This window comes from Oncorhynchus masou, chromosome 3, assembly GCF_036934945.1.
Source record: "Oncorhynchus masou masou isolate Uvic2021 chromosome 3, UVic_Omas_1.1, whole genome shotgun sequence".
In the NCBI taxonomy this organism is placed as follows: domain Eukaryota; kingdom Metazoa; phylum Chordata; class Actinopteri; order Salmoniformes; family Salmonidae; genus Oncorhynchus; species Oncorhynchus masou.
The window spans coordinates 43,603,793-43,624,066 of NC_088214.1; the positions used below are offsets into that span (position 1 = coordinate 43,603,793).

A 20,274-nucleotide genomic window follows, 5' to 3' on the forward strand; every position below is an offset into this window, starting at 1 on the left:
CACACACACCTGCCAGTGACTCATTGAGTCCTTGGCCTCTCCTGTCCTGTGTAATCCCCTTTGACGCATATGGACACACACACACAGTGTGTATTTGAGAACGACTACATTGCTGTCGAACTACGCAGAATTGCTGATCTACAAATGACCTTCCATCCAAAATAACTATTCATTATGTGATCAAGATGAGCGATTCTGCTGAAATTGAACGCCGAAAATGTGCTGATAGACTGAACGTCCTCTTTCTCCAGCCAAGCCCATCATCAGCCCGTTGGACCTACGGGTGGAGGAGCTGTGTCACCATGCCAGGATAGAGTCTGCCGTGGCCGAGGGTGCCAAGAATGTCATGAAGCTCCTGGGCTCTGGCAAGGTCACAGAGAAGAGGGCACACTCAGAGGTACAGACCAAAGCCATACATGAGTAAGAGTGCTGATCTAGGATTCCCCCCCCCGTCTATATAATTAAAGGCTCAACTGATCCTAGGTCAACACTCCTACCCTGGCCCCAAGAACAATTAGACCAAAAAAGGTATTCTGAAGCTATTGCTAAACTGTTAGACAACTCACTGCTCAACACTTTCAAATGGCTGGGATGAACTCAAGGATTAAAAATACCTTTTCTGTTTGTTAACGTGTTTTTCCTGGATCATGCTCTGTAAAAACAAGTATGGGAGCACCGTTTCAGAGCTTTCACCTGTTTTGTGCCTACTGAAGATTTTCCTGTTTTGACCTTGCTGTTCTCCCCAGGCCCAGGCCCGCTTCAACGAGTCCAGTCAGAAGCTGGACCTGCTCAAGTACTCCCTGGAGGAGAGGCTGAGCGAGCTGCCCAAAAACCACCCTCGCAGCAGCAGCATAGTGGAGGAGCTGTCCCTCATGGCCTCGCCCACCCTCAGCCCGCGCTCCAGCATCATCTCCACCCAGAACCAGTACAGTACCGTGGCCAAACCCGCCGCGCTCACAGGTAACGGGCCGATATCCCACAGCAGTGGTCACTATTTTCATGCTGTAAACCTCTCTGAATTTAGGGTTGAATGTTAACTTGGGACATGCGTGCTTAATTTGACGATAGTGTTAATCATGTATTAATGTCAATGGAAGATTTGTGCAAAAAACTTGAGTTGTTCACACGGAGTTCAAGTTCTAGCGTTTTACATACTGGCATCTGGATTTCAGTCTTTTAAAAAAGTATGCCGTTACCAATATATCAAGACAGCAGACCTGTCAACCTGCACGCATTTTGCGTACCATGCACGCAATTTGAGGTCAAAGCACGCTGGTATGAAAAACAACCCTAAAATAGGCTTCTAGTTGGCACATTGGTTTTGAAGTTGGCGCTGATCCTATCAGAGGACTTGACTTGACACAATCTCTAACTCTCCACTCCGGACCAACCCCTGTAGTTGTTGTCCTATCAAAGATGGTGGATAAATTAAGATAGTTCACTCAGGGTGTTTATTGTTGGGGAAAAAATATGTGCCTGTTTACTTAAGGGGGTGGCTCTCCCATAGACATTAATGCAATAGCAGCTGGGTCTGGTCAAGTTAGTTCATTCCTCATCTGTCTCTGGAACTATTTTCCTCCCTTGAGCTGGTTGGCAGCTCTCTCCGTTGATACCACTGATGTGTGAGGAAAAAGGGGTAGGGAAAGTGGAGAACACACTGTTTGCCAAATACATTTTCCAAAGTTGTATGCGACTGTCGTGCACATAACCACTATTATTTCATAGTTCGCTCCTAAGCTAATGCGTCATTACAATGAAGGTAGTTAGCTACTGCGTTGTTTAGTCAACTAAGCAAGAGCACTTTCTTGCCCGCACATCCTTTGAACGCCGCAACGGTAGTAGGCGCGAGCGCCTTGACGAGCAAGGGAACGGCGTGATGGTGAGGTAGTTCAGTGCGCATTGCTGCGTGGATGAAACCGACATGGCAGAGAGAGCTGTTCCACCAATACCATCCTTCACAGAAAGTTATGTTAGACTGTTTAAAGATTAGTAGCCTATGTTAATTAATCCACTCTTACAACCACATCAAGAGGACAGATTTATGTCAACAGTAGGCTGCTAACGATGTGATAGTAGTCAGTGATGATGACGAGGCATGTTGAATGAATGGCAGCCTAGTAGTCAGACCTAACTTGATGGATGAGGTCAGAGATGGAGCTCATATAGGCCTATTTCAGTTGTTTCATATTCCAAATAGCCTACTGTAATCTAGACTACTACATTGCATCCGGTAATTGAATTATTTAGAATTTTCTCCCCAAACACAATTTCAGCAGCCAGTTTACATTTTCACTAGACTATCCACATAAAGACACCTATTCATTAGAATAATCGTTACCTTGAAATGTAACCCCATTGATACCACCTCAATTAAATTTAGGCTCAAACACGAGACTTCTGTGTCGGCTAAATTGTTTGATATAATTTAAGGGTTGACTAACCCCCTCCGGACCTTTCCCCTACCTAACCTTAGGCCTACATCAGCACAACGTTGTTATAAAATCCTAGGCAGAGCCCTGTTTGTCCATTTTTAAACGTATTTCTAGTTAGCTACTGAAAATCAGCCAATTACCAGGTACCCGTCAGTCTAATAGTCTACCATTGCTACAGAGGCAGTCTGCTAACATCATTATCAGGTTAAATATGTGTTTGCCTATGATTTGAGCCGTGTGGGTGTTGCACGCACGCCGCCATGGGTGCCGCTGCCTCGCTGAAGTGGTACTCAGAACCATTTTTATAAATTGGTAGATCTTGGACAGTATTTCTGTAGTACTGTGCTTTGCCCATCTTCTCAAAATATCTTGTCTTCCCCAGGCACATTAGACGTCAGGCTCATGGGCTGCCAGGACCTGCTTGAGAACGTTCCAGGTCGTTCAAAAGCCGGTTCCGTGCCACTGCCTGGCTGGAGCCCCAGCGAGACCCGCTCCTCCTTCATGAGCCGGGGGAACCGCAACCGAGGCACCAGTGCACGGAACCTCTCCAAGAGTGAAGATCTCTCTTGTGAGTCTCCTAACATCAGCAGGCTCTCCTACTATCATTCACTTGACTGCAGTTTGTCGACGTAACCAACTTTAGTGGGCAAATGCTCACCTTTGATGGCCACTGGCACCTGGAGAAGCTCTGAATGGATGAATCCCGGTTTTAACTCTACCGGGTAGATGGCATGTATGGCGTTGAGTGGGTGAGCGGTTAGCTGATGTCAACGTTGTGAACAGAGTGCCCCATGGTGGCGGTGGTGTTATGGTAGGGGCAGGCATAAGCTACGGACAACGAACACAATTACACTTTATCGATGGCAATTTCAATGCAAAGAGATACCATGACGAGATCCTGAGGCCCATTGTCGTGCCACTTATCTCATGTTTCAGCATGATAATAGAGAGCCCCATACACAATTCCTGGAAGCTGAAAATGTCCCAGTTCTTCCATGGCCTGCATACTCACCAGACATGTCACCTATTGAACATGTTTGGGATGCTCTGTATCGACGTGTATGACAGCGTGTTCCTGTTCCCGCCAATATCCAGAAACTTCCCAGAGCCGTTGAAGAGGAGTGGGACAACATTCCACAGGCCACAATCAACAGCCTGATCAACTCTATATGATGTCACACTGCATGAGGCAAATAGTCACACCAGATACTGACTGGTTTGCTGATCCACGCCCCAACTTTTTTTTTAATGGTATATTTGACCAACAGATGCATATCTGTATTCCCAGTCAAGTGAAATCCATAGATTAGGGACTAATACATGTATTTAAATGGACTGATTTCCTTATATAAACTAACTCAGTAGTTTTTGAAATTGTTGTAAGTTTTTAGTCAGTGTTGTTGCTTCTGAAATGGCAAACTATTCCATATATAGTGACTATTTCTGACCAGGGCCCATTACTGACGCAGCTATATGCATACTTGACAACACAAAAAAACGCATTAGAGAAGCCTGAAACCTGTCCAGTGACAGTTTTTCCCCTGCCATCATCCCCTCGGTTTAAGAGTATGGATTGTAGCAAAACTATAAATAGACAGAGCCACAGCACTCTATGTAGTTTATCCTAAAGAAAGAACACCATGTTAATTTAATTGTAATGTCATTTGAACAATGTATGTATGAACAATACTGTAACGTGTCGATTTTTGACTGGAAATGGTATTTCATCTTTGTGTTCCTCTCCAGATGAGATCAGTGCTGTGCTGAAGTTGGACAACACAGTGGTGGGACAGACCAGCTGGAGACCTGTCAGTAACCAGTCATGGGATCAGAAGTTTACACTGGAGCTAGACAGGGTATGACACACAGACAGATGTACTTTTTCTGTTCTTTTGATGAGTGAATGATGGTATACTTTTGCCTTTTTTAAATACCCTAGTTGTGTGCGCTTTTTCACTTATTGTGCTTGCTAACTACTATGGGCAAATTTTCTTGATGGAAAAGAGCGCAGATCTGTGTGAAAAAAATATAGCAAAACCTCATCTGGCAGCGCAATTTCAATTTGGGTATTTTCAACAACAATGTATTTTACGGAGACTCCTATTTATGCATTGCTCAATTCACCTGACGAGTTAACTAATCGCCTTCTACTAATGCACATTGTTGAAGAAAGGTTTAAATTCAATCACGCTGCCACATTATAATGAGGTTGATGGTATTTGTCTGCACAGATCTATTTGCACCATGAAAATGTCACATGGGTTTTAACACTGCTTGCATATGCGCGTGCTTAACCTTGTGCGCGTTGTTTGACCTGCAGTCTCGTGAGCTGGAGATCTCGGTGTACTGGAGAGACTGGCGCTCGCTTTGTGCCGTCAAGTTCCTGCGACTTGAGGACTTCCTGGACAACCAGCGTCACGGCATGTGTCTCTACCTCGAGCCCCAGGGAACCCTGTTTGCAGAGGTAGCCCACTTTAACACTACACCAGGGTTGTGTTCAGAGCAGACTGAAACAGGGAGGGACTACCTCTGGACCTGTACAATTAAGAACTGTTCCGTCTTTGTTTTCGGTGCTAGCGGATTAAAATGTGTTCCATTGTTCGCCCTAATGAACATGACCCAGTTATCGATACCCTCCTATGATGGAGACTGTTTACTTGGTAGGCCTAACTATTGCTTTTTGTTCAGGTCACATTTTTCAACCCTGTCATTGAGAGGCGACCCAAACTGCAGAGACAAAAAAAGATATTCTCAAAGCAGCAAGGTAAATCATTGTTTTCTGAAGAAGAAAAATATATATCATAGGGCCCAAAGTAGATTACATTTTGTTTGATATTCAACAGGAAGTATTCGTTTTTATTATGTTAGTTTTTATTTCTATTAGTTTGTTCTATTTTCTTTAAAATTCTGTGTTCATTTCAGTTAGTTTTGAGACCTGATTTGCTTGTTTCTATTTAGTTAAAGTTGTACAAAAAATGTATTTATATTTTGTTTTTATGTTATTTAGTGTTAGGGACAGAGAGCATGCCTGGGAGGCTAGGAAGAATTTGTGTTGTATAGTGTTTTGGTTTTTTGGGATGTCACTTCTTCCAACTAGGGGGCAGTAATACAATGTGACGTCTTCATACTTCCGGTCAACAATCTTTTGAATGGATTGGATGATTATATCATCATTTGTGAAAACGCGGTCATTTTAAGATGTACAGTGCCTTCGGAAAGTATTCAGACCCCTTGACTTTTTCCACATTTTATTACGTTACAGCTTTCTTCTAAAATGTATTAAATTCAACAATTCCCTCAACAATCTACACACAGTAGCCCATAATGACAAAGCAAAAACAAATTTGAGAAATGTTAGCAAATGTATTCAAAATAAAAAACAGATCACTTATATACATAAGTATTCAGACCCTTTCGCCTCCCGAGTGGCGCAGCGTCGCAGTGCTAGAGGTTTCACTACAGACCCTGGTTCAATCCCAGGCTGTGTCGCAGTCGGCCGTGACCAGGAGACCCATGAGGCAGCGCACAATTGGCCCAGCGTCGTCCTGTTTAGGGGAGGGTTTGGCCAGCTGGGATGTCCTTTTCCCGTCCCGCTCTCTCGAGTGACTCCTTGTGGCGGGCTGCGTGCTGACTCGTCGCCAGTTGTATGGTGTGTCAAGAAGCAGCGTGGCTTGGCAGTGTTGTGTTTCGGAGGACGCATGGCTCTCGACCTTCACTTCTCCCGAGTCCGTACGGGAGTTGCAGCGATGGGACGAGAGTGTAATTACCAGTTGGATATCACGGAATTGGGGAGAAAAAGGGGTAAAAAATACATAAAACAAACGAGCATTCAGACCCTTTACTATGAGACTTTAAATTGAGTCACACACCTGTCTATATAAGGTCCCACATTTAACCGAGCATGTCAGGACAAAAACCAAGCCATGAGGTAAAAGGAATTGTCCGTAGATCTGGGGAAGGTTACCAAAAAACATTCTGCAGCATTGAAGACAGGAAGACAGTGGCCTCCATCAATGTTAAATGGAAGATGTTTGGAACCACCGAGACTCTTGCTAGAGCTGGCCGCCCAGCCAAACTGAGCAATCAGGGGAGAAGAGCCTTGGTCAGGGAGGTGACCAAGAACCCGATGGTCACTCTGACAGAGCTTCAGAGTTCCTCTGTGGAGATGGGAGAACCTTCCAGAAGGACAACCATCTCTGCAGCACTCCACCAATCAGGCCTTTATGGTAGAGTGGCCAGACAGAAGCCACTCCTCATTAAAAGGCACATGGCAGCCCGCTTGGAGTGTGCCAAAAGGCACCTAAAGACTCTCAGGCCATGAGAAACAAGATTCTCTGGTCTGATGAAACCAAGATTGAACTCTTTGGCCTGAATGCCAAGCGTCACGTTTGGAGGAAACCTGGCACCATCCCTACGGTGAAGCATGGTGGAGGCAGCATCATGCTGTGGGGATATTTTTCAGCTGAGACTAGTCAGGATCGAGGCAATAATGAACGGAGCAAAGTACAGAGAGATCCTTGATGAAAACCTGCTCCAGAGCAGTATTTTTTATTTTATTTTACATTTGCAAAAAATCAACAGCAAAAAAGTTTTTGCTTTGTCATAATGGGGTATTGTGTGTAGATTGGTGGGGGGGACTATGTAATCCATTTTAGAATAAAGCTGTTACGTAACAAAATGTGGAAAAAGTCAAGGGCTCTGAATACTTTCCATATGCACTGTATGTTATCACTGTATATCAAATTATTTTCTTCTGCCAAGATGCCTCTTATTAACGGCCCAAGTGCAGTCAAAAACATGATTTTCTTGTGAGTTTAAAAAAAATATATTTACACACTCTGCAATTGGAATAATCTCAATTCTTGAGAAATTGCTTATTTTTACAATTTTAATTGAAAACAATTAAGGTCCTTACCCAGAAATGATTTGATATTGAGATTAAAATGGCTGCGTTTTTTGCGCTTTTTGAAAACGATTCAAAAAGCCTACAAAAGTTCAAAAACTACAAGACTACTTCCTGGTAAATTACGCCACTATGGAAGGGTATACACAAGGGGTGCGCTCAGCAGAACGCAACGTTTTGGAACGTTCCGATAGAAATAGCCTATGTAGAACAAACCTGTCTCTTTGACATGTAGAATAAGGAATCACATCAGCTTTATTCATGGCATTTCAATCTGCAATGTTTGAGAATGTTTGGCATCTGAACGTAGCCACGGTCAGGTGACGTTGAAATGATAAATTCAATCTCAATGTGACTTGGATTTAAAAGGATTAACACGGGGACTGTTGCAAAATGTGGCGGAAGGAAGCTTTCTCTCGCCCATGTTTACACCAATGAGGTATGGGGGTTTACACCAATCCAATGCTTTTTAACTTTAATAGTACATGTAAGAAGAATCAAGTTAGCTACCCAGCAGATTTTTTTTCCCCTTGATAGCTAGTGATAGTGAAACATCACCATCTCCTGGAAGCATTTACCTGCCAGATTCATTAGCTTGAAACCCCTTTAGAATGTTTTGCCAAAGCCAAGGGGGAAAAAACATAACATAATTCATGTTTTTTATTTTTGTTCGTTTTGGAGTCGAAGGTAATAGTTTCAGTGTAGTTTTAGTTTTTCAGACCGGTTTGTTAATAATTTTATATTAGATTACTAAATCATTTTTTTCATGACTACTTTTAGTTTACTAGAATAACCTTGGCCCAAACAGAGAGAAACTTTTATATGTTTTTATGGAACACATACATCCATTTCACTCTACTCTGAGAAGTCATACAGTTGTCTTCAGTTTTCGTTGTCCACTTTGGATGGTTTAATTAGGTCTTTTACACTAAATATAGGTAATCAAATAGTGGTGAGTGGATTATCTCCATGGTCACCCGGGGTCATAAGGTTGGGGTGTTGTGAGGATTAGTGTTCCCCGTCTGGCTTTGTGACGGGTCTTGAGGTTAGTGTGTCACTTACCTGTCCTGTGTTCCCTCCTCAGGGAAGACGTTCCTGCGTGCTCCTCAGATGAACATCAACATCGCCACCTGGGGCCGCCTGGTCAGAAGGGCCATACCTACAGTCAGCACTAACTCCTACAGCCCACAGGTGCCTGAGATCGGGCCCAGCAGTCTTCCGGATTCTCCAACACCCACCAGGTATATATAGAACAGGCGTGAACGATCACACACATCGACACAAACACGCACATAGGTCCAACAGACTGTGCTTGGCAACCTGAGCCACACACACTGTCACATGCCTTCTTAAAGTCTTTAACCCACATGTAAACCGTGTGGAATGCTGACATATACAGTGCCTTGCAAAAGTATTCAGACCCCTTGGATTTCTTCAAATTTTGTTACAAAAGTGGGATTAAAATGCATTTGATTGTCTTATCTTTTTGTCTACAATCTACACAAAATACTTTGTCAAAGTGGAATATATTTATTTATTTAAATCCTATCTTAAATATAGTCGTTGCATAAGTATTCAGCTCCTTAGTTTAGGCAAGCCAAAAGTGTCTCAGGAGTAAAATGTGGCTTCAACAAATCACATAATAAGATACATGGACGCACTCTGTGTGAAATAATGGCAGTTTATTCGTGTGGCTCAGTTGGCAGAGCATGGTGTTTGCAACGCCAGGGTTGTGGGTTCGATTCCCACGGGGGACCAGTATTAACTCACCACCGTAAGTTGTTCTGGATAAGGGTGTCTGTTAATGACTACAATGTAAAAAGTATTGGATTTCAAGCAAAGATTAAACCACAAAGACCAGGGAGCTTTTTGAGAAGCCTCATAAAGAAGGGCAGTGATTGGTAGATGGGTAACAATAACAAATCTGACATTTTAATATCTCTTTAAGCAAGTTAATAATTTTGCAGTGGACTATTTATTACACCACCCAGAAACCTCAAAGATACAGTCGTCCTTCTGAACTGAGCCACAGGACAGGAAGGAAACTGCTCAGGGATGTTACCATGAGGCCATTGGTGATTTTAAAACAGATACAGAGTTAAATGCGTTGGCTGTGTATGTGTTTGTGAGTATTGCCTTAAGCATGTGTTAGTGTATATGTGTGTGTGTGTGTGTGTGTGTGTGAGAGAGTATAGGTTCTTAAATTAACCCTAAGGTTCCTTCCCAAGTTCTCTCACGTCACCCCGCTCCTCCGCTCTCTCCACTGGCTTCCAGTTGAAGCTCGCATCCGCTACAAGACCATGGTGCTTGCCTACGGAGCTGTGAGGGGAACGGCACCGCAGTACCTCCAGGCTCTGATCAGGCCCTACACCCAAACAAGGGCACTGCGTTCATCCACCTCTGGCCTGCTCGCCTCCCTACCACTGAGGAAGTACAGTTCCCGCTCAGCCCAGTCAAAACTGTTCGCTGCTCTGGCCCCCCAATGGTGGAACAAACTCCCTCACGACGCCAGGACAGCGGAGTCAATCACCACCTTCCGGAGACACCTGAAACCCCACCTCTTCAAGGAATACCTAGGATAGGATAAAGTAATCCTTCTCACCCCCCCCCCTCTTAATGATTTAGATGCACTATTGTAAAGTGGCTGTTCCACTGATGTCAGAAGGTGAATTCACCAATTTGTAAGTCGCTCTGGATAAGAGCGTCTGCTAAATGACTTAAATGTAAATGTTAAATGGCTGTGACGGAAGAAAATGTAGGATCAACAACATTGTAGTGACTCCACAATAATGATCTAAATGAGAGAGTGAAAAGAAGAATACAAAATATACACAATAAAAATATTCCAAAACATGTATTGTAAGCAATAAGCCGCTAAAATAATACTGCAACAAAAACACAGCAAAGGAATACACTTTTCGGCTTAAATGCAAAGCCTTATTTATGGGCAAACGCAACACATCACTGAGTAACTGCTATTTTCAAGCACTGGTGGGTGGCTGCATCATGGTGTGGGTATGCTTGACATTGGCAAATACTGGGGACTTTTTCGTGATGAAAAGAAACGGGATGGCGCTAAGCCCAGGCAAAAACCTTGTTCAGTCTGCTTTATTCCCGGGGCGGCAGGGTAGCCTAGTGGTTAGAGCATTGGACTAGTAACCGAAAGGTTGCAAGTTCAAATCCCAGAGCTGACAGGTACAAATCTGTCGTTCTGCCCCTGTTCCTAGGCCGTCATTGAAAATAAGAATTTGTTCTTAACTGACTTGCCCAGTTAAATAAAGGTTAAAAAATAATGATAAAAAAATCCTGAGACTGGGGGGAGAATTCACCTTTCAGCAGGACAATAACCTACAACACAAGGCCACATCTACACTGGAGATGAATTCACCTTTCAGCAGGACAATAACCTACAACACAAGGCCACATCTACACTGGAGATGAATTCACCTTTCAGCAGGACAATAACCTACAACACAAGGCCACATCTACACTGGAGATGAATTCACCTTTCAGCAGGACAATAACCTACAACACAAGGCCACATCTACACTGGAGATGAATTCACCTTTCAGCAGGACAATAACCTACAACACAAGGCCACATCTACACTGGAGATGAATTCACCTTTCAGCAGGACAATAACCTACAACACAAGGTCACATCTACACTGGAGATGAATTCACCTTTCAGCAGGACAATAACCTACAACACAAGGCCACATCTACACTGGAGATGAATTCACCTTTCAGCAGGACAATAACCTACAACACAAGGCCACATCTACACTGGAGATGAATTCACCTTTCAGCAGGACAATAACCTACAACACAAGGCCACATCTACACTGGAGATGAATTCACCTTTCAGCAGGACAATAACCTACAACACAAGGCCACATCTACACTGGAGATGAATTCACCTTTCAGCAGGACAATAACCTACAACACAAGGCCACATCTACACTGGAGATGAATTCACCTTTCAGCAGGACAATAACCTACAACACAAGGCCACATCTACACTGGAGATGAATTCACCTTTCAGCAGGACAATAACCTACAACACAAGGCCACATCTACACTGGAGATGAATTCACCTTTCAGCAGGACAATAACCTACAACACAAGGCCACATCTACACTGGAGATGAATTCACCTTTCAGCAGGACAATAACCTACAACACAAGGCCACATCTACACTGGAGATGAATTCACCTTTCAGCAGGACAATAACCTACAACACAAGGCCACATCTACACTGGAGATGAATTCACCTTTCAGCAGGACAATAACCTACAACACAAGGCCACATCTACACTGGAGATGAATTCACCTTTCAGCAGGACAATAACCTACAACACAAGGCCACATCTACACTGGAGATGAATTCACCTTTCAGCAGGACAATAACCTACAACACAAGGCCACATCTACACTGGAGATGAATTCACCTTTCAGCAGGACAATAACCTACAACACAAGGCCACATCTACACTGGAGATGAATTCACCTTTCAGCAGGACAATAACCTACAACACAAGGCCACATCTACACTGGAGATGAATTCACCTTTCAGCAGGACAATAACCTACAACACAAGGCCACATCTACACTGGAGATGAATTCACCTTTCAGCAGGACAATAACCTACAACACAAGGCCACATCTACACTGGAGATGAATTCACCTTTCAGCAGGACAATAACCTACAACACAAGGCCACATCTACACTGGAGATGAATTCACCTTTCAGCAGGACAATAACCTACAACACAAGGCCACATCTACACTGGAGATGAATTCACCTTTCAGCAGGACAATAACCTACAACACAAGGCCACATCTACACTGGAGATGAATTCACCTTTCAGCAGGACAATAACCTACAACACAAGGCCACATCTACACTGGAGATGAATTCACCTTTCAGCAGGACAATAACCTACAACACAAGGCCACATCTACACTGGAGATGAATTCACCTTTCAGCAGGACAATAACCTACAACACAAGGCCACATCTACACTGGAGATGAATTCACCTTTCAGCAGGACAATAACCTACAACACAAGGCCACATCTACACTGGAGATGAATTCACCTTTCAGCAGGACAATAACCTACAACACAAGGCCACATCTACACTGGAGATGAATTCACCTTTCAGCAGGACAATAACCTACAACACAAGGCCACATCTACACTGGAGATGAATTCACCTTTCAGCAGGACAATAACCTACAACACAAGGCCACATCTACACTGGAGATGAATTCACCTTTCAGCAGGACAATAACCTACAACACAAGGCCACATCTACACTGGAGATGAATTCACCTTTCAGCAGGACAATAACCTACAACACAAGGCCACATCTACACTGGAGATGAATTCACCTTTCAGCAGGACAATAACCTACAACACAAGGCCACATCTACACTGGAGATGAATTCACCTTTCAGCAGGACAATAACCTACAACACAAGGCCACATCTACACTGGAGATGAATTCACCTTTCAGCAGGACAATAACCTACAACACAAGGCCACATCTACACTGGAGATGAATTCACCTTTCAGCAGGACAATAACCTACAACACAAGGCCACATCTACACTGGAGATGAATTCACCTTTCAGCAGGACAATAACCTACAACACAAGGCCACATCTACACTGGAGATGAATTCACCTTTCAGCAGGACAATAACCTACAACACAAGGCCACATCTACACTGGAGATGAATTCACCTTTCAGCAGGACAATAACCTACAACACAAGGCCACATCTACACTGGAGATGAATTCACCTTTCAGCAGGACAATAACCTACAACACAAGGCCACATCTACACTGGAGATGAATTCACCTTTCAGCAGGACAATAACCTACAACACAAGGCCACATCTACACTGGAGATGAATTCACCTTTCAGCAGGACAATAACCTACAACACAAGGCCACATCTACACTGGAGATGAATTCACCTTTCAGCAGGACAATAACCTACAACACAAGGCCACATCTACACTGGAGATGAATTCACCTTTCAGCAGGACAATAACCTACAACACAAGGCCACATCTACACTGGAGATGAATTCACCTTTCAGCAGGACAATAACCTACAACACAAGGCCACATCTACACTGGAGATGAATTCACCTTTCAGCAGGACAATAACCTACAACACAAGGCCACATCTACACTGGAGATGAATTCACCTTTCAGCAGGACAATAACCTACAACACAAGGCCACATCTACACTGGAGATGAATTCACCTTTCAGCAGGACAATAACCTACAACACAAGGCCACATCTACACTGGAGATGAATTCACCTTTCAGCAGGACAATAACCTACAACACAAGGCCACATCTACACTGGAGATGAATTCACCTTTCAGCAGGACAATAACCTACAACACAAGGCCACATCTACACTGGAGATGAATTCACCTTTCAGCAGGACAATAACCTACAACACAAGGCCACATCTACACTGGAGATGAATTCACCTTTCAGCAGGACAATAACCTACAACACAAGGCCACATCTACACTGGAGATGAATTCACCTTTCAGCAGGACAATAACCTACAACACAAGGCCACATCTACACTGGAGATGAATTCACCTTTCAGCAGGACAATAACCTACAACACAAGGCCACATCTACACTGGAGATGAATTCACCTTTCAGCAGGACAATAACCTACAACACAAGGCCACATCTACACTGGAGATGAATTCACCTTTCAGCAGGACAATAACCTACAACACAAGGCCACATCTACACTGGAGATGAATTCACCTTTCAGCAGGACAATAACCTACAACACAAGGCCACATCTACACTGGAGATGAATTCACCTTTCAGCAGGACAATAACCTACAACACAAGGCCACATCTACACTGGAGATGAATTCACCTTTCAGCAGGACAATAACCTACAACACAAGGCCACATCTACACTGGAGATGAATTCACCTTTCAGCAGGACAATAACCTACAACACAAGGCCACATCTACACTGGAGATGAATTCACCTTTCAGCAGGACAATAACCTACAACACAAGGCCACATCTACACTGGAGATGAATTCACCTTTCAGCAGGACAATAACCTACAACACAAGGCCACATCTACACTGGAGATGAATTCACCTTTCAGCAGGACAATAACCTACAACACAAGGCCACATCTACACTGGAGATGAATTCACCTTTCAGCAGGACAATAACCTACAACACAAGGCCACATCTACACTGGAGATGAATTCACCTTTCAGCAGGACAATAACCTACAACACAAGGCCACATCTACACTGGAGATGAATTCACCTTTCAGCAGGACAATAACCTACAACACAAGGCCACATCTACACTGGAGATGAATTCACCTTTCAGCAGGACAATAACCTACAACACAAGGCCACATCTACACTGGAGATGAATTCACCTTTCAGCAGGACAATAACCTACAACACAAGGCCACATCTACACTGGAGATGAATTCACCTTTCAGCAGGACAATAACCTACAACACAAGGCCACATCTACACTGGAGATGAATTCACCTTTCAGCAGGACAATAACCTACAACACAAGGCCACATCTACACTGGAGATGAATTCACCTTTCAGAGATGAATTCACCTTTCAGCAGGACAATAACCTACAACACAAGGCCACATCTACACTGGAGATGAATTCACCTTTCAGCAGGACAATAACCTACAACACAAGGCCACATCTACACTGGAGATGAATTCACCTTTCAGCAGGACAATAACCTACAACACAAGGCCACATCTACACTGGAGATGAATTCACCTTTCAGCAGGACAATAACCTACAACACAAGGCCACATCTACACTGGAGATGAATTCACCTTTCAGCAGGACAATAACCTACAACACAAGGCCACATCTACACTGGAGATGAATTCACCTTTCAGCAGGACAATAACCTACAACACAAGGCCACATCTACACTGGAGATGAATTCACCTTTCAGCAGGACAATAACCTACAACACAAGGCCACATCTACACTGGAGATGAATTCACCTTTCAGCAGGACAATAACCTACAACACAAGGCCACATCTACACTGGAGATGAATTCACCTTTCAGCAGGACAATAACCTACAACACAAGGCCACATCTACACTGGAGATGAATTCACCTTTCAGCAGGACAATAACCTACAACACAAGGCCACATCTACACTGGAGATGAATTCACCTTTCAGCAGGACAATAACCTACAACACAAGGCCACATCTACACTGGAGATGAATTCACCTTTCAGCAGGACAATAACCTACAACACAAGGCCACATCTACACTGGAGATGAATTCACCTTTCAGCAGGACAATAACCTACAACACAAGGCCACATCTACACTGGAGATGAATTCACCTTTCAGCAGGACAATAACCTACAACACAAGGCCACATCTACACTGGAGATGAATTCACCTTTCAGCAGGACAATAACCTACAACACAAGGCCACATCTACACTGGAGATGAATTCACCTTTCAGCAGGACAATAACCTACAACACAAGGCCACATCTACACTGGAGATGAATTCACCTTTCAGCAGGACAATAACCTACAACACAAGGCCACATCTACACTGGAGATGAATTCACCTTTCAGCAGGACAATAACCTACAACACAAGGCCACATCTACACTGGAGATGAATTCACCTTTCAGCAGGACAATAACCTACAACACAAGGCCACATCTACACTGGAGATGAATTCACCTTTCAGCAGGACAATAACCTACAACACAAGGCCACATCTACACTGGAGATGAATTCACCTTTCAGCAGGACAATAACCTACAACACAAGGCCACATCTACACTGGAGATGAATTCACCTTTCAGCAGGACAATAACCTACAACACAAGGCCACATCTACACTGGAGATGAATTCACCTTTCAGCAGGACAATAACCTACAACACAAGGCCACATCTACACTGGAGATGAATTCACCTTTCAGCAGGACAATAACCTACAACACAAGGCCACATCTACACTGGAGATGAATTCACCTTTCAGCAGGACAATAACCTACAACACAAGGCCACATCTACACTGGAGATGAATTCACCTTTCAGCAGGACAATAACCTACAACACAAGGCCACATCTACACTGGAGATGAATTCACCTTTCAGCAGGACAATAACCTACAACACAAGGCCACATCTACACTGGAGATGAATTCACCTTTCAGCAGGACAATAACCTACAACACAAGGCCACATCTACACTGGAGATGAATTCACCTTTCAGCAGGACAATAACCTACAACACAAGGCCACATCTACACTGGAGATGAATTCACCTTTCAGCAGGACAATAACCTACAACACAAGGCCACATCTACACTGGAGATGAATTCACCTTTCAGCAGGACAATAACCTACAACACAAGGCCACATCTACACTGGAGATGAATTCACCTTTCAGCAGGACAATAACCTACAACACAAGGCCACATCTACACTGGAGATGAATTCACCTTTCAGCAGGACAATAACCTACAACACAAGGCCACATCTACACTGGAGATGAATTCACCTTTCAGCAGGACAATAACCTACAACACAAGGCCACATCTACTGGAGATGAATTCACTGGAGATGAATTCACCTTTCAGCAGGACAATAACCTACAACACAAGGCCACATCTACACTGGAGATGAATTCACCTTTCAGCAGGACAATAACCTACAACACAAGGCCACATCTACACTGGAGATGAATTCACCTTTCAGCAGGACAATAACCTACAACACAAGGCCACATCTACACTGGAGATGAATTCACCTTTCAGCAGGACAATAACCTACAACACAAGGCCACATCTACACTGGAGATGAATTCACCTTTCAGCAGGACAATAACCTACAACACAAGGCCACATCTACACTGGAGATGAATTCACCTTTCAGCAGGACAATAACCTACAACACAAGGCCACATCTACACTGGAGATGAATTCACCTTTCAGCAGGACAATAACCTACAACACAAGGCCACATCTACACTGGAGATGAATTCACCTTTCAGCAGGACAATAACCTACAACACAAGGCCACATCTACACTGGAGATGAATTCACCTTTCAGCAGGACAATAACCTACAACACAAGGCCACATCTACACTGGAGATGAATTCACCTTTCAGCAGGACAATAACCTACAACACAAGGCCACATCTACACTGGAGATGAATTCACCTTTCAGCAGGACAATAACCTACAACACAAGGCCACATCTACACTGGAGATGAATTCACCTTTCAGCAGGACAATAACCTACAACACAAGGCCACATCTACACTGGAGATGAATTCACCTTTCAGCAGGACAATAACCTACAACACAAGGCCACATCTACACTGGAGATGAATTCACCTTTCAGCAGGACAATAACCTACAACACAAGGCCACATCTACACTGGAGATGAATTCACCTTTCAGCAGGACAATAACCTACAACACAAGGCCACATCTACACTGGAGATGAATTCACCTTTCAGCAGGACAATAACCTACAACACAAGGCCACATCTACACTGGAGATGAATTCACCTTTCAGCAGGACAATAACCTACAACACAAGGCCACATCTACACTGGAGATGAATTCACCTTTCAGCAGGACAATAACCTACAACACAAGGTCACATCTACACTGGAGATGAATTCACCTTTCAGCAGGACAATAACCTACAACACAAGGTCACATCTACACTGGAGATGAATTCACCTTTCAGCAGGACAATAACCTACAACACAAGGCCACATCTACACTGGAGATGAATTCACCTTTCAGCAGGACAATAACCTACAACACAAGGTCACATCTACACTGGAGATGAATTCACCTTTCAGCAGGACAATAACCTACAACACAAGGCCACATCTACACTGGAGATGAATTCACCTTTCAGCAGGACAATAACCTACAACACAAGGCCACATCTACACTGGAGATGAATTCACCTTTCAGCAGGACAATAACCTACAACACAAGGCCACATCTACACTGGAGATGAATTCACCTTTCAGCAGGACAATAACCTACAACACAAGGCCACATCTACACTGGAGATGAATTCACCTTTCAGCAGGACAATAACCTACAACACAAGGCCACATCTACACTGGAGATGAATTCACCTTTCAGCAGGACAATAACCTACAACACAAGGCCACATCTACACTGGAGATGAATTCACCTTTCAGCAGGACAATAACCTACAACACAAGGCCACATCTACACTGGAGATGAATTCACCTTTCAGCAGGACAATAACCTACAACACAAGGCCACATCTACACTGGAGATGAATTCACCTTTCAGCAGGACAATAACCTACAACACAAGGCCACATCTACACTGGAGATGAATTCACCTTTCAGCAGGACAATAACCTACAACACAAGGTCACATCTACACTGGAGATGAATTCACCTTTCAGCAGGACAATAACCTACAACACAAGGTCACATCTACACTGGAGATGAATTCACCTTTCAGCAGGACAATAACCTACAACACAAGGCCACATCTACACTGGAGATGAATTCACCTTTCAGCAGGACAATAACCTACAACACAAGGCCACATCTACACTGGAGATGAATTCACCTTTCAGCAGGACAATAACCTACAACACAAGGTCACATCTACACTGGAGATGAATTCACCTTTCAGCAGGACAATAACCTACAACACAAGGCCACATCTACACTGGAGATGAATTCACCTTTCAGCAGGACAATAACCTACAACACAAGGCCACATCTACACTGGAGATGAATTCACCTTTCAGCAGGACAATAACCTACAACACAAGGCCACATCTACACTGGAGATGAATTCACCTTTCAGCAGGACAATAACCTACAACACAAGGCCACATCTACACTGGAGATGAATTCACCTTTCAGCAGGACAATAACCTACAACACAAGGCCACATCTACACTGGAGATGAATTCACCTTTCAGCAGGACAATAACCTACAACACAAGGCCACATCTACACTGGAGATGAATTCACCTTTCAGCAGGACAATAACCTACAACACAAGGCCACATCTACACTGGAGATGAATTCACCTTTCAGCAGGACAATAACCTACAACACAAGGCCACATCTACACTGGAGATGAATTCACCTTTCAGCAGGACAATAACCTACAACACAAGGTCACATCTACACTGGAGATGAATTCACCTTTCAGCAGGACAATAACCTACAACACAAGGCCACATCTACACTGGAGATGAATTCACCTTTCAGCAGGACAATAACCTACAACACAAGGCCACATCTACACTGGAGATGAATTCACCTTTCAGCAGGACAATAACCTACAACACAAGGTCACATCTACACTGGAGATGAATTCACCTTTCAGCAGGACAATAACCTACAACACAAGGTCACATCTACACTGGAGATGAATTCACCTTTCAGCAGGACAATAACCTACAACACAAGGTCACATCTACACTGGAGATGAATTCACCTTTCAGCAGGACAATAACCTACAACACAAGGCCACATCTACACTGGAGATGAATTCACCTTTCAGCAGGACAATAACCTACAACACAAGGCCACATCTACACTGGAGTTTCCAAGAAGACTGTGAATGTTCCTGAGTTATAGTTTTAACTTGCATCTGCCTGAAAATCTATTTTGATAGGAATTATGCACAAATATTGCACAATCCAGGTGTGCAAAGCTCTTTATAGACTTACCCAAGAAGACTCGCAGCTGTAACCAATGTTAAATGTGGATCTAACATGTATTGGCTCAGGGAGCCAAATACTTATGCAATGACTATTTAACATTTCTTCCAATTTTACATTCAAGTATTTTGTGTTATTTGTTGACAAA

At 43.6% G+C, this 20,274-nt stretch overlaps 1 protein-coding gene across 2 annotated transcripts in view; it reads left to right on the top strand.

Annotated features, from left to right (window-relative positions):
- Window positions 1-20,274, top strand: part of LOC135517589 (serine/threonine-protein kinase N2-like) — a 59,164-nt gene that overhangs the window by 31,181 nt on the left and 7,709 nt on the right. For both annotated transcript variants that reach the window (XM_064942045.1, XM_064942037.1), the window contains exons 5-11: window positions 252-397; window positions 747-960; window positions 2,815-3,000; window positions 4,179-4,288; window positions 4,753-4,896; window positions 5,121-5,196; window positions 8,420-8,576. In XM_064942045.1, the coding sequence (XP_064798117.1) occupies window positions 252-397; window positions 747-960; window positions 2,815-3,000; window positions 4,179-4,288; window positions 4,753-4,896; window positions 5,121-5,196; window positions 8,420-8,576 (1,033 nt within the window). The remainder of the gene's footprint in view (window positions 1-251; window positions 398-746; window positions 961-2,814; window positions 3,001-4,178; window positions 4,289-4,752; window positions 4,897-5,120; window positions 5,197-8,419; window positions 8,577-20,274) is intronic.